This window comes from Phocoena phocoena, chromosome 11, assembly GCF_963924675.1.
Source record: "Phocoena phocoena chromosome 11, mPhoPho1.1, whole genome shotgun sequence".
Lineage (NCBI taxonomy): Eukaryota > Metazoa > Chordata > Mammalia > Artiodactyla > Phocoenidae > Phocoena > Phocoena phocoena.
In genome coordinates this window covers 51,857,030-51,872,832 of record NC_089229.1, presented here as the reverse complement: position 1 = coordinate 51,872,832, position 15,803 = coordinate 51,857,030, and the positions used below count along the sequence as shown (strand labels likewise).

Below are 15,803 nucleotides of genomic sequence, written 5' to 3'. Positions count from 1 at the left end.
ATCATAGGATATTGAGTATAGTTCCCTAGGCTATATAATAGGACCTTTAAAAAATTTTTTTATTTTATATTGGAGCATAGTTGATTAACAATGTTGTGTTAGTTTCAGGTGTACAGCAAAGTGATTCAGTTATATGTGTATCTATTCTTTTTCAAATTCTTTCCCATTTAGGTTATTACAGAATACTGAGCAGAGTCCCCTGTGCTATACAGTAAAAGGAACTTCTTGTTTATCCATTGTATATATAATAGCTTAAATGTGCTAACTCCAAACTCCCACTAAAAGCTGGGTATTCTAAGTTCAGGTAATACCTCTCAACTAGGGACTCCTAGAGTTAAAAAGACAAACTCAGTTGGGTGTGGTAAGTGTGAGGCCAGCTGGGAAAGGCACCCACTCCATGTGGGGCAGGGGTCTACAGTGACGTTCATTTAGGGGAGCCCTAAACCGAAGCCCCGAAGGACAATGAACTTAGCCAGGGGAAAGGGGCATGAGGTGGGCATTCACACAGAAGGCGCAGCCAGCTGTACAAAGGCAAGGAGGTGAGAGAGATGATCCAAGTAGGAAGTAAAGGTAGTTCAGGACAACTGCCACCTTCTGTCCCTTGAACAGGCCAAGCTCATTCTCCTATCTGTGCCCTTCACATGCACTGTTCTGCCGCTCAGGGTACCCTCCCACAGATCTTTGCACGACTCAATCCTTCTTGACACCCGGGTCTCTGCCCAAATGCCTCAGACTTTCACCGACAACTGAAGCTCAGGTATCTGGCTCCCCCTGACACAGGGAGTTAAGAACTGATCTTCTCTGACTGCTCTTGCTGTGGCTCCAAGGCTCCTGGTATACTGCGCTGGCACAGGAAGATACTGAAGAAATACTGTTGTCTGAGCTGTAGAGTAATGGTTGAGTGTACGGACTCTGGTTAAGTGTATAGCAGCCAGACTGCCCGAGTTCAAGTGCAGGGCTCTGATATTCTTTGGCTACATCATCTTGGGTAAATCGCTGAACTTGTAAACCTCGGTTTCCTCATCTGTAAAATGGGGATAACAGCATTCATATCTCATAAGGCTGTGAAGGTTAACTGAGTTGATACAGGTAATACACTTGGAACAGCACCTGTCACATCCTAAGCATTCAATAACGGTTATTATTGTTGGAATGGCTTCCTAGGACCTGGTTTCACTTAGATGGCTTAGAGAAAGTGAAGTTTCTGATTGTAACATGTAGTGCCACTGTTAACTTGAAGGAAAAAGGAACAGTCTGTTCCATGGGCAGCTGGCTGACACGTCATTCTGTTCTCATCAGCCGCCTTCCCCACACCGGTTAGACGTGGCCCTGCTCCTCAGAAATGCACACAGGTGCAGACGTGCTCTCCTCAACCAGCTCCCAACACCAAGATCAAGAAAACACTTTTAAGACTGAATGGTCTTCCAAACTTGCCTACCTCCGTTGACAGAAGAGGCCTGTTTAGAGGGTAATGAATTTGTAGTGGAAGGTGACTGCCTTTAGGAATGTGGGTCTTAAAAGAAAAAGAAAATTCAAAAGGCACTTATGAAGGCCATTTTAAGTTTCTGAGAGAATTTGAACAGAATTCCATCAAGAGAATTGTGAAAGGAAATAAGTGAATGACAGACATTTAAACAGAGTAAACATTACACCCCCAAGTTAAACTCAAGCACCAGTATACCCAGAAATTCTGACCTATTTTTCCAATTTTAGCTTAAAGAATCCATTTGCTGGGCCTCCCAGGTGGCACAGTGGTTGAGAGTCCGCCTGCCGATGCAGGGGACATGGGTTTGTGCTCCGGTCCGGGAAGATCCCACATGCCGCGGAGCGGCTGGGCCTGTGAGCCATGGCCGTTGAGCCTGCGCTCCGCGACGGGAGAGGCCACAACAGTGAGAGGCCCGCATACTGCAAAAAAAAAAAAAAAAAAAAAAAAGAATCCATTTGCTCATTTTCTTTTGTCTCACAGAGCTGGGACTGAAATTGTGGTATTAGGGAAGAGAAAACAACTGGTAGAGCCTATCAATTCTTATCTCCCAACATTGGACCAGTGTTTTGGATCAAGGTGCCCATGAACTCTAGGAACAAAGTACCTCAGTATTAGGAACTCAGTTTGAAACCAAATGGAAATGGTAACAGAAGAACGTGGTACTTTATGACAGTACTAGGAGACAGAATCAGTAAAGTAGAAAGGCATTAGTGAGGAAGAGGCCCACAGGGAGGGGGACTAAATTCTCAGACAACACCCTTTCTGTAGCCTTATACTCAGAGGGAGGTCAGACCGGCAGCAGACATCACCTGGGAGCACCTGGGAGCAGGCTGGAACGCAGAGTCAGAATCTGCATTTCAACAAGGACCCCGGGGGATGTACACACACAACAAAGCCTGAAGAGCTTTGCTCTCCCGGGCTGTGCGCCCCAAACTGGGCTGCCTCTCAGAATCATTGTGAACTTAAGAAAAAAAGCAGAGGCAGGGATTCTATTCCAGTTCAAGTGAGTCAATCTCAACCTTTCTAGATGTTGAGCCTTTCCGTTTCAGAAGGTAGTTTTGATGAGCACCCTGGTGGAGAGTCACGGCTCGAGGACCAAGTAAAAATCTAGTCCCAAAACACAAGCAAAAGCTCTTCATGCTAATATGATACATATACATCTAATAGTGGGTGGCCAGCGGTTTACTGGTATTGTGCTAAGTGAACTATGTCAGACAGAGAAAGACAAATACTGTATGATATCACTTATATGTGGAATCTAAAAAATACAACAAACTACTGAATATAACAAAATATAGAGAACAGATACAGAGAACTAGTGGTTACCAGTGGGGAGATGGGATGGGAGAGGAACAATATAGGAGGAGGGGATTAAGAGCATTAGGTATAAAATAAGCTACAAGGTTATGTTGTACAACACCGGGAATACAGCCAATATTTTAAAATAACTAAATGGAGTATGACCTTTAAAAACTGTGAATCACTATATCGTACCCCTGTAGCTTATAGAATATTGTACATCAACTATACTTCAATTAAAAAAAAAGAAAGAAAAAAGAATCACTGTTCGCAAGGCTTATAAGTACACTTGCAAAAAATCTTAAGCCAATCAGCCTTCATCCTCAAAGGAGGAGAGATTGAATCAGCCTCCTCTTAGGAGGAAAAGCTTTCTTTCCTCAGGCAAATGCTACATCACCTTGTCAGCAACCTACCTTGCTTGTCTGATTTGGTTTGATCCCAGGCCCTCGAACCAACAGTGGAACTTTGATATCAAACTCATACAGCTGTCTTTTGTCTATTGGCAAAGAAAACTGTCCTGAAAAAAAAATTGCATAGGGTAAAGATGGAACCGAGATAGAAATGTCACTCATGCATGCATTCATTCAATAAACAGTAAAAATCAAAAACAGCCTTGTTCTACTAATTATGGGGTTTTAATGGAAAGCTTAAATTTGCCTGGGTCTCTTATTACTACAAGGCAGGAAACAATGAGCTCATCTTTAAAAAAAAAAATGCCTAGAGGGACACCCTGGTCTAAAATAGGCAAATTCAGCAAAAAGAATGACTAGAAAGTATTTGAAGCAAAGATACGCTATTTATGTATGATACTCGACCTGATCACAATGGAATGAAGTTACTCTAAAAGCTGCTAAATAAAGGGAGAAAACCATTTATCCAGCCTTTCCTGAATAAACTCTATTTCAAGATAACCAAACAGCTGGTGAGGGGAATTTCCTGAGGAATTCCAGCCAGTAAATTCAGAAGGACAGAGTTATGAAGTCAAACTTCGCAATTTCTGAGGGAACAGATTTAAGCAACAATCATCAATGGACGTTTTAGCCACAAAAGGTTCATAGGATGGGCTCAGGTTGATACCACAGGAGCCATCAAACAGTAACAGCATCCCTACAGTGAGGCAACCAGACACCCCAGCGGCATGATGTGAATGAAGCAGTAAGAAGTACATGACAGCATCAACTAGAGAGCATTCTTGTTGAACTTCTATCAAGACTCTAGATCTAACTACCAATCTATAGAAAATGTTGAGTATAGATAAACGAGTTAAGGCATCACATGAGCAGTTAGCTACATCTGGAATGTGAGATATTCTAAAGGACAGAAGACGAGTTTTCCCAATAAATCGGTGGCAAAGGACAGCCTTAAGACACATAAAAACTAAAGGGAGCGTGTGGACTTTGCGTAGGTTCTGATAGCTAATCAACTAGTCAGGTGCACAATCAAGTGTTGACATATGGAATCACAACATCTGGAGTTTCTTCAAAAACTTCTAGCTAAAACAGAAACATGAAGAAGGTATGAGGAATTCAAAAGACTGGTCTCGTGCCGCTGGAAACCAAAGCTGGGCAATGGGAGCTATTTTACTAGTCTCTACCGTGCGCGCTTAGAAATATTCGTAACACCGCAGGAAACGCCTCATCAATCTGCTCCCGTGCAAGCAACCCTCAGGTTAATTCCCTCCAGTTTAGGAAATTTAAGAGTGGAGAGAGGAAAAAATACTGATTTTTAACTAGAGAAGGTCCAAGAAGAAAGGATGGAAGTCAAGGACATGGGGGTGACTCATACTGCAGTTGTGAAAAGAAACACAAAGCAAAACTCACACACACCGAAACACCTCATTTCACAGGAAAGTTCTTCCCCAGGACAACCCTCTCGTGGTCTTCCTGTGTCAAATGTCATACCCCTATTCCCTGAGATCCACCGTCCTTAAAATCTAGCTCAATTTCTCACCTACTTCATGAAGCCTGCCTCTAACTCATCAAGCTCACTCTCTGCTCAGACTCCTAGAACACCATGTAATTCGGCCTGTGAAATAGCAAATAATGAAACCTGGTCTCTCACCAGGGGAAATGAGTTGTCCCTCTAACCAGAGGGGCCCTGAGGGCAAGACCCTCCCTCTGGCCCGTCCACTGCCGCAAAAGGACAGGAGCTCCCTGCCAGGGCTACGGATTGAGCGAGAAAGGAAAGGCACCTCGCCAAGGTCATGGTGCCCCTTACCTGTGTGATAGCCATTGTCTGAGGTGTAAAAGATGTAGGTGTCATTGAGCTCCCTGCTGAACTCCAATCGCTTGACCAGCTTCTCTACAAGGTCATCGACTGACAGCAGAGTCTGCCACCTGGATGTGAACAGAGGGCAGCAATGGGACTTCAGAGACAATGCTGAGGTACTGCCATCTTGCCAAAAAAGCGAAGTCCAAAAAACACCCCAAAACCAAATCGAAACAAAAAAACTCCCAACCTCCTTCCCAAAAAAAACCCCTCAGAGCCACTCTCCACAAAAGCTCAAATCCCCTATTTCCCTTCCTTCCATTCACTGCAAAGCACAGATTAGAAAACTCCAGAACACAATTAGTTGATTCCAAATTTAACCGATTCTACAGAAATAAATGAGGCTTTTTATAACCAGTTAGCTTTATTATTTATTGTGGCTGGTGATGAGAATAAAAGACTATTGGAAGGGAAAGTTGTCAACTCAGCACTGAGAGATGAATTCAGATAGACCTGGCTACAACAATGTTTAATGGTCCAACTAGGGGTCAGCAAACGATAGCCATGGGCCAAAGCTTGACCACTGTCTGTGTTTTTGTTTTTAACTGCGGTACAAAACACACAGCATAAAATTTACTGTTTTAACAATTTTTAAGGGTACAGGTCAGTAGCGTTAAGTATATTCACATAGTGGAACAGATCTCCAGAACGTTTTCACCTTGCAAATCTGAAACTCTACGCCCATGAAACAACTCGCTGTTTGCTTTATGTATAAAGTTTTACTGTAGCACAGCCAATGCTCATTCATTCTTGTCTTGTCCAGGACTGCTTTGCGCTCCAACAGCAGAGCTGAGCAACAGTGACACAGACTATACGGCTGACAAGCCTGTAATATTTACTATCTGGCCCTTCACAGAAAGTTTGCCAACCCCTGGTCTAAAACTGAATGCACCTTAAGAGAAAGTAAGAATTTCCTGAAAACTAAAAACTGCAAAGGCAAATATTCTGCTCTAGCCTAAGCCTTTGGGTCTCTGGCAAATATTGGGGCTAATCTCTCACAAAGCGACCTTTTATTATTATTATTATTTTTTTTACATCTTTATTGGAGTATAATTGCTTTACAATGGTGTGCTAGTTTCTGCTTTATAACAAAGTTTATCAGTTATACACATACCTATGTTCCCATATCTCTTCCCTTTTGCATCTCCCTCCCTCCCACCCTCCCTATCCCACCCCTCTAGGTGGTCACAAAGCACTGAGCTGATCTCCCTGTGCTATGCGGCTGCTTCCCACTAGCTATTTTACGTTTAGTAGTGTATATATGTCCATGCCACTCTCTCACTTTGTCACAGCTTACCCTTCCCCCTCCCCATATCCTCAAGTCCATGCTCTAGTAGGTCTGTGTCTTTATTCCTGTCTTACCCCTAGGTTCTTCATGACATTTTTTTTTTCTCTTAAATTCCATATATATGTTTTAGCATACGGTATTTGTCTTTCTCTTTCTGACTTCACTCTGTATGACAGACTCTAGGTCTATCCACCTCATTACAAATAGCTCAATTTCGTTTCTTTTTATGGCTGAGTAATATTCCATTGTATATATGTGCCACATCTTCTTTATCCATTCATCCGATGATGGACACTTAGGTTGTTTCCAACCTTTTCTTTAGATATAGAAAATTGTTAAAAAAACCAAATGGCTCCAATTTGCAATGTTTTAACAAGTCATAAAAACGGACTGTTTAGTTAGACCTGAGGTCCAAAGACCACCTTGTAGCTAAATGTAAAGACCTCCCAACAGAGTCTCTCCCAACATCTTGCTACCCTCTGATTTTTTCTCAGAAATAACCATGTGGTGCAGTTGCCTGTTCATGGGCTGCTTCTGAGGGTCCTCAAAGACCACCTAGACTGGAAAGGAGCAGCTCTTACCTTTTCCTAAATGCATTATCTAAAAACCGTATTGAAGAATTAGTCATTGGGGTCTTGGCTTGCCTAATTAACCAGTGCTTGTTCTAAAATTTAAAAGAAAAACAGAAGTTAACACCAAGTCACCACAGTTAAACTACTAGAAGAGATCATGAAAAAGATCATTTACTAGAGCAAAAAAAGGAACTAACTGGAGCCTGTTTAAGCAACTTCAGATTTTCCCTCCACCACCCACCCCCACTTCCCTCCCCTGTGTTGGTAAAAAAAACTTTCTGCAAATTATCACTCATTCTTTAGCTTCTTCTCATCACCTCCTTAATGGCAGAAGGCCTGGGCTCCTTTGTTAGCAGCTTTAATAAGAGATTTCGTGAAAGATACTGGAAACTACTAACCAGAAGATTAAATTTATAACTTGGGTCTACCACCCAAACTATAAAAGGATAAATATCCACTTTACCTTCCTCTAAGTTTTGTCTAATAAGTCATCATTCCATGGCCCTCTATCTTTCCTACCTAAGCGATCATCCTTGGACCTTGGGAAAAATTTTATCATAGCAATTTCCTAAAACTTCAAGTCCAAATCTAGAGGATGCTTCTCATATAAATAAAAGAGTCACAGTTAAAAAAAAAAAAAAAAACACAAAGCATTGCCAAATACCATTTATTCTCTCCTCCCCATTCATAAAACCCCAAGCTGCCATCTCGCAAACTGTGATCCTCAAAGCCTTCTTTAGTTAGCATGCTTGACGAATGCTTTAGTTAGCATGCTTGACGAATCTCTTCCTGCTGCAAATTCATGTCAGAACACGAATAACTCTGAGAAATCCTGTAGCAGAGTGACTTATTTAACCTGAAGTTTCTAACCTTACTTAGTCATGGGAACTTCTATGAACTTCTTTTGGAACACAGAGAGAATGGCACCCAGGTTTCAAACTCGGTTCACTCATCTTTAATGTCATCCATGGCAAGCACATGCCTACAATGTGCCAGGCAACATGCTAGACGCTTCTGTGTATTTTAATCCATACAAGAGTTGCAGGAGAGGTCAGGATCCCCGACTTTAGAGAGAAAAATGCAAGTTAAGCATCTTGCTCATGGTCAGGTCACTTAGCTAGAAAGCGGTAATATGGACTCTAACTCCAAGACTCATTCTTTCTACCACCTCGCAAGCAACTAAGATTTCTGGGTAACAGGCATGAGGCAGTAGAAGCTTTCTGCCTTTGAACTAGCAAACTGCCCATCTCCTGTGCCATAGGAAGGGTAAGTGGTATATGAAGTGAACAGTATTTAGGTCATGGCCTGCTCTGGCTCATTTCTCCATTCAACTTCCCTTCCCAATCACGTTGCACTGTGTCACCCCTCTTCTTCCTACGCCTCAGGCCTGCTAAGGGCCACCCAAAGGAGACTGCTGCAGGCCCAGCTCAGCCCCAAGGGACGTGTCTCAGCCACTGCCGGGCAGGAGGAGTGCCAGCACAGAGGTTATCAAAAGAGCCTGTAGTCAGGAAAGATGGCATTTGTTTACCATTGTCCGCCGGCTCTCCAGCTGCCCACTGGGTGTGTGGCACAAACCTTATCTGACTTCTGAAGCAAGCGTGTACTACCTAGTATGTTAGCGACAGGTGCAATCACCTTTAAAAGGTTTAGAAGGAAGAGCAACGATACGATTCGAAGGCTCCCTGGCAAGTATGTGACACAACTAATCACATCGAGCATGGCCTAATGCAAGGGTTAGGGGAAGCTACCGTTCCGTGGATGTTGAAGTTCTTGTTTCTTGGTGCAAAGACGTTCTGGAAGGTGTTCTGGTACTGAGGTGCAGCTGTCCAAGGCGAATGAGGTGCCGGAGTGGAGATCATCATGAAGAATGGCTCAGAGTTGGACTTGTAGTCCAGGAAGTCCAAGGAGACATTGGCCTGACATATACAAAGATTTGTCATTGCTTACCCTACTTCACAGTTGAGGACCTGATAGATACCTGTTCTCTGGTGAACAGGGGTACAGGGCCCTATTAGCTTTTCCACCAACCTTAGCATACAATCTATGTCACAGTCACTTGCAAGCGTGTTGCTGGAACAGATCGTTTGGCTTTCAGGCAAACACAATAAAAAATTGAAAAGCACACCATCGAAGAAAGCAATTAGGATTTTGATGATTTTACATGACCTTAAAATTGTTATGCCTCCCATAAGGAAAAAAAATAGTAATTTGGCCATTTTAGTATTAACTTATATTAATGTAGCTTAGAGTATATACATTTATGCAGCTTAGAGTATATACATTTGATGCTTTAAAGAACATAAAAAGAGAGCCAACCTAATTCACAACAGTGGGAAAAGTGAATTCAGTTACTGTAATTTTACAAAAATATGTAGAGAGTAGATATCCTAAGTTGTGCCAGCTGAAGTAGCTAAACTAAGTGAGCAATATTAAGTCTAAATACACCACACCAGGGTTTTAATTTATATGGACTTAAAATTTTCATTTGCTTCTCTGGAGATACTTTACGAAAATGAAAGCTTCCCACACACATGCTGTGTTTTAAATTTCCTAGTTGATTTACATCTTCATTTATTCCCAACACTAAACTCAAAAGATACTATCAATTTCTTATCACCATCCCATCCCCCTACTTTACTCCAGCCCTGTCAAGAAACCCTGTGGTTTCTCCAACCTGCCACGCACACTCCTGGTTCAACACCCTCACGCTTTCTGTTCCCTTTGCCTGTGGCACTCTTTCCCCTGACCTGTATAGCTCACTCTCATCTCCTTTAGGATTTTGCCTAAATGTTATCTATGTAACTCCCATCCCCTGCCTTATTTCTCTAACTAATCGCCACCTAACAAGACAACACACATATGGGTAAATAAAATCCTCCACTAAAAGGTTACCGTCCACAGAATCAAGGACTCTGTTTCATTTACAGCTGAACACCTGCTATAATGGGTGCTGAAGTACTTGGTGAATGAATGCCCTATGGGGGGAGGCTGTCATTAGATACATCTTAGACAGGAAAGGACAGCCCCAAATTCCCGTCCCAATTTCAGTATTTTTTATGTATAATATACAATGCCTGAAGAACTCCCCTATCCCTATCCCGCCACCCTCATGACGAAGCTGCCATCTTGTAGCTTGTGAGTAAAACTGGGATCAAGAGTAGGAACCCCTACAAAGTAAAACCTCTTCGAAGTAATCTCTATAGTCTTAGAGATTAGCCTTTGGAAAAGGGATTTTCTGCTGGAATTTCAAGAACATTAGATCTGAGCCTGGCTTAATTACAAAGAAAAACACCCTCAGGAGTTTTTAATCAGTTGGAAATATTATTTGGCGGTTAGACCAAGTTATTATTCATGTTACCCAACATTAACAAATACAAGTAAAGATTTTCTAGGCAGAGAGTTTAATTAAACATGAGCTAAAGTGCAAGGACAGAGCTTCAGTAACTCACCAAAACATCTGTCAGGTAGTCCACACTGTAGTTTTCACCATGCTTCCGTGCCTTCCCATTGATAGAGAGGGTATAATTATAGTATTTAGAATTCTTTTCCTATTAAAGAGAGGAAAGTAAGATTTTTTATGAGGTCAGCACACAAAATGAAAGTTGGAAACCATGCTGGGATAAACTATACTCTGTTTAAATAGTGGTAAGACAAAAAAAAAAGGTAATTGCTCAAGTCAATATTGAATTGGACTTTATGACTAGGGTTTTATTAACTACTAGCACAGTTTCAATAATATGTCCTAGTTTAAAAAGCCAGAAATGGATCCAGTAGAACAGCAAAATATGTTGTTAAACCTTGTGGAATGCAAGAAAAGTATCCCACAAACAGAGTGACTCACAAATCAACAGACTTTCTTTTAAGGAGACAAAATGGTCAATCATAAAAGCAAACCAAATAATGTCAACATCAGAGCTACAGCAGAAAGTAAACAGCATCTGCAGGGGTGTGCGGAATTGCCACTGACTTCATTAATCACTCACCAAGGCATACCAGTAACTCCAGCCCAGAGGAACGTGTGCTAGTCCACCTGCATCTGGGGCTCCATACTGCAAAGCAAAACAAGCAGCGCATTAGAAGTCCTTCGGACGTGACCAGACCAGAAGGAAACAGGAAACTTTCAGAATCTTTTTAGATCAGTGCCTGAAACATGGTAGGTGCTCAATCTCCTCAAACACATAACAGTCAAAAAGTAAAGAACACTATCGTCCTAGGAACTTCTGAAGCAGGAGTTGGCAAACTATGGCTGGCGGGCCAAATCTAGCCTGCCTACTGTTCTGTGGGGCCAACAAGCTAAGAATTTTCTTCCAAACATTAAAAAATATAAACACCAATCAAAATCAACTATACTTGAATAAAAAAAAAAACAATCAGGGCTTCCCTGGTGGCACAGTGGTTGAGAGTCCCCCTGCCGATGTAGGGGACACGGGTTTGTGCCCTGGTCCAGGAAGATCCCACATGCCGCGGAGCGGCTGGGCCCGTGAGCCATGGCCACTGAGCCTGCGCGTCCGGAGCCTGTGCTCCGCAACGGGAGAGGCCACAGCAGTGAGAGGCCCGCGTACCGCAAAAAAAAAAAAAAAAAATCAAAAGAGGAATATTTTTGTGACAAGTTGCATAAGATTGAAATTTCAGTCACGGTGAAGTTTTACTGGAACACAGGCACACTCATTGGTTTACGTAAGTCTGTGGCTGCTTTCCTTCTACAACAGCAGAACTGTAGAGTCACTATAGAGACGTACGGCCTGCAAAGCCTGAAATATTTACTTCTGGCCCTTTACAGGGAAAGGCCACATAGCTTAGGCCACATGGCTCATTTGCTGAGCTACTGATGGCCTAGACTGAATGGTCCAGCCAACCTTGTGGCTAACAGCCCAAATCATCAGACTACAAGCTACCAGCCTATCACTTCAGCTGTCCTGCTGGTGAAGTCTACTTTTGGACTCAATTTATCTGATGAGATGAATTAAGTGAAGAGACCACAGAATCATCCCATTTTATCTCGACAAGGCTTAATACTGCCCATTTAAGGCAGTGCCTCTAAGAACTAAATCTTTGTTATTATTATTATTTTTTTGGCTGCGTCTACGACACGTGGGATCTTAGTTCCCCGACCAGGGATCGAACCTGTGCCCCCTGCATTGGAAGCACAGAATTTTAACCACTGGACCGCCAGGGAAGTCCCCTAAGTCTTTGTATTCTGAAGAATTTCTAATTTTGTATACGTTAGATGATCTTCAACATGCAAAGGAGTGTGAGGTCTCTTTATGACCTAGAGCTTTAACCCATCACAGTGCTCAGGATTCTTTTCAAACTGACTCATTTTTCATCAAATCCGCAAGGCTGGAAATCCCCCAACTGTTGCGGGGAGGGGGAGAATTAACAAAATTCAGATCAGATATTAAGATCTCTAGCAACCACAGACGAAGTACATAAGAAAACGTGCATCTTCTCTTTGTCCGGAATCCCCAGTTTTATTTTAAGAGATAACCCCAAACACTCTCAAACTCATTATTTCTTTTAAGCCTGAACTTCGACTAAATGCTAAGGCCGATGTGGTGGACCTGAGGCCCTGAAATCTGGCCTTGGCAGGTCACAGTGAGGCCTCCCTCCATCCAGGCCCTCAAGGCCAGCACACTAACCACTCGGCCACATGCTTCAATGGTCTGAATGTCTCAGGCTCTGCGTGCTTTTCCTTCATCACTGATCTCTCCACAATCTGCTCCCAGTTTTCAGAAAGTGGGTTAACCATTAAGCTGCTATAATTCAGGAAAAGATGCCCAGAGGAAAAAATTCTTCACTCCACTCCTGATAAAGGGGGAAATGGAAACAAAGATACCGTGACAGCCAAAGGACAAGCAGAATTCTTGAGGAAAAGGGGGGAATATGCATCAGACCACAGCAGTCCTAAGACAATTTTTAAACAAATGCTCCAGAGACTATTTAAAGAAAGAATCACCACAGTGCCCAAATCATGTAAATACGTTCATGTAAGTTCTGGTTTAACAGGCAGATTAAGAGAAAACAACATATAGCAAAAACCGTTTAACATGACTCGAACGGATGCTAATTAAAAAACAATTAACATGAATCATACTAATTCACGTTCAAGAAGCTGTTTTTTAAAAAGAAAGAACGGGAATAATGAGATCATTCAACATACCTCATTTAAGTATTTCCCTGCAAAAAACGTTTGATAACCACACACTGATCTGAGAATTGCTGGGAAAGTATCTGGTTCTTGGATCTTCTGCCAAGACTTACTACTGCAGTTTCCCTCCAAAGTGTTGTTAACGACGTGATGGTTATGTGGGTACTTCCCTGTCAGGATACTGGCTCGGCTCGGACAGCAAAGAGCACTTGGCACATACTACAAACGGAAGAGAAGCAAAAAAGGCAAAGGTACACAAGACAGACGGATTTCTCATCATTTCTAAACAGAAAGCAAGCTGCTCAATGCTCTGAAGTCAAATTTCTAGTTTCCCATGGAATAGAGGTTTTCTTTATACATGACACATTTCAGAGCTGCTTTAAGTCCCCTAGTGGAGACAGTAAAGCAGATAGAACCCAGAAAACAGATTTCTTTTTCAGCTGGTTTCTTTCTACAGGATAACCTAAAGTTGTTCTAATTTCATCTGCCAAAGAAATATTTATCTGCAAGGAATACAGCATGGTGGGAGCTAGGTCTTGAACAAAGATAAAGAATACTACTTGAATCTAATGTGGCAGAGAAGTAGAGGTTCATTTTCAGGCTGATCTGTGGCTTTATACATTTCTTGCATCACTTTATACACTGGACACAAATTTTTTTCCCTACTCTAATTATGCTATTAGCTCCTGTGATCAACAGAATTATCCTATTCAACCCAATGTTTGTCTAGGTCTTAATACTCATCACCGATCCACTTTACAGAAGGGTAATAGTAGCTTATACTCGCACCAGCAGGGAGGGAATGCTCATTTGAGCACGCCCTTGCCAGAAATACATATTATCCCTTTGAAATACTTAGCATTTCTTTGGCCTTTCAAACTGGATTTGGCATTTTTAAATATCGGTGAGGATGAACTCTCCTCATGCATACTGACCAACTGTGTCCATGTGAATGGTTTGTTCATAGGCACATTTTCCCCTCTTGTGACATAAAATTTGAGTTAAGGAAGGATTCAATCATGTTACAAATACTTCCCATTTTTTACTTTTGCTTTTTGAGTTTGTTACATGTTTGACTTTTATAATTTTCACATTGGTAACTCTTTTAATTCTCTCCCTTTTATATTTCCTGACCTATTTTTTGGCCAATGCCACACTGCTCACTGGATCTTACATTTAGTATCCAATAGGGAAATCTCTTCCTTTAAACATTTTACCTTGATTATTCTAACCTACTTATTATTCCAGATAACTTTTGAATCACTTAATTCAGCCTAAAAAAAATCTTGCTGGGATTCTGATTAGAATAAGCATTTTATAATCTTGGGTCTTTCCACTCAAAATGATGTGCATATCTATGTATGAAGTATTGGGTTGGCCAAAAAGTGCGTTCGGGTTTTTCCGTAACATCATCTGTAATGAACTTTTTGGCCAACCCAATACTTTATCACTCACAAAATTTTGTAACTACATTTATAGGTCTTAACCATTACTGGCCACCACCAGCTATTCCTAGAGTCTATATTTTCCTGCTGTATAAGTGGGATCTTCTCTCCCCCGTGTTTTTCTAACTAGTCATATGGAAGAAAGTTACTTCTATTTTTTCATTTCTACCTTACTAAATTCTATTAATTTAAAAAGTTTTCCAACAACTCTATGTTTTCTAGGCAGAAAATCCAGACAAGTGGAAATAACAATTTTTGTCTTTTCCCAGTACTTTTATTCCACAAGTACTGAATTCCACAAGTACTCTGAATTCCACAAGACTTATGCCAATGACTGGACAGTTCAGAAGAACATTAAGTGAGAGATATTGGGCCCTTGTCTCTTCCCTAACAGCAGTGCTCTGAGACTTTAACCTTAACCGTAAGTTGTGCTATTTGTTTGAAATATTTGTCATAGTACAGATGTAACAGTTTAATAAGTTACAAGGAAAGGATGCCAACATTTCAGAGGACTTTCAAGCATCCACTGAGATGAGTATCTGATTTTCCTCCTTTTAACCACTGATATGCTGGTGAACAGTATAATAACCACCATTACATAGTGGTGCTTACTCTAAGCTAGGCACTGATAGAAATGCTTGCTTTACATGTAACAATCCATTTAACCTCCGAGACAGGTTTCAGTATCCCTATACACAAATGGGGAAACCAAAGGCCAAAAAGGTTAATAAGTTCCCCAAGGTCGCACAGCTAGGAGAGAGGCAGAGACAACATTCAAAACAGGGTGATCTGGTTCCAGAGTCTGCTCTTAACCACAACACTAGCTGCTGTTCAGTGGATTTCCCGATATTAAGCTGGGCTACCACTGACTCGGTTATGAGCATGGTTCCTGAATTTGATTTGTCAGTATTTTACTTTGGATCTTTGTATTTATGTTTACACGTGTACATATACACATATATTTGTATTTACATATATGTACACACACATGTACACACAGCTGTTGTTGGGTTTCTTTCATTTTGCTGCTATTATCTTCGTTAGGTTTGGCTATCAGGGTTAATTGGGTTTTGCAGAGTAGCCTGCAAGCTTTTACCATGGAACTAATTTACACAGTACAAATGTTAACCGTTTCCTACAATCCATTTTCAAACTTCAAACAGTGAAGTTTTAAATAAACTTCTCTAGTTCTGAGTTGTAGATGAGAATGGCTTACAAAATACCTGTAATTAATCTTCAATTGTTAAGAAGTAATATTTCAACTAAACAAATCTATATTACATTAAATAGACTCCTT

The 15,803-nt window shown here is 41.4% G+C and overlaps 1 protein-coding gene across 1 annotated transcript in view; it reads right to left on the bottom strand.

The window, feature by feature from the left end:
* The window catches only part of GNS (glucosamine (N-acetyl)-6-sulfatase), a 49,385-nt gene that overhangs the window by 22,741 nt on the left and 10,841 nt on the right, over positions 1 to 15,803 (bottom strand). The window contains exons 3-9 of the mRNA XM_065887112.1: positions 13,074 to 13,280; positions 10,897 to 10,962; positions 10,363 to 10,461; positions 8,662 to 8,829; positions 6,923 to 7,005; positions 5,003 to 5,121; positions 3,199 to 3,302 (exon numbers count right to left, since the gene is read on the bottom strand). Coding sequence (XP_065743184.1) covers positions 3,199 to 3,302; positions 5,003 to 5,121; positions 6,923 to 7,005; positions 8,662 to 8,829; positions 10,363 to 10,461; positions 10,897 to 10,962; positions 13,074 to 13,280 — 846 coding nt within the window. The remainder of the gene's footprint in view (positions 1 to 3,198; positions 3,303 to 5,002; positions 5,122 to 6,922; positions 7,006 to 8,661; positions 8,830 to 10,362; positions 10,462 to 10,896; positions 10,963 to 13,073; positions 13,281 to 15,803) is intronic.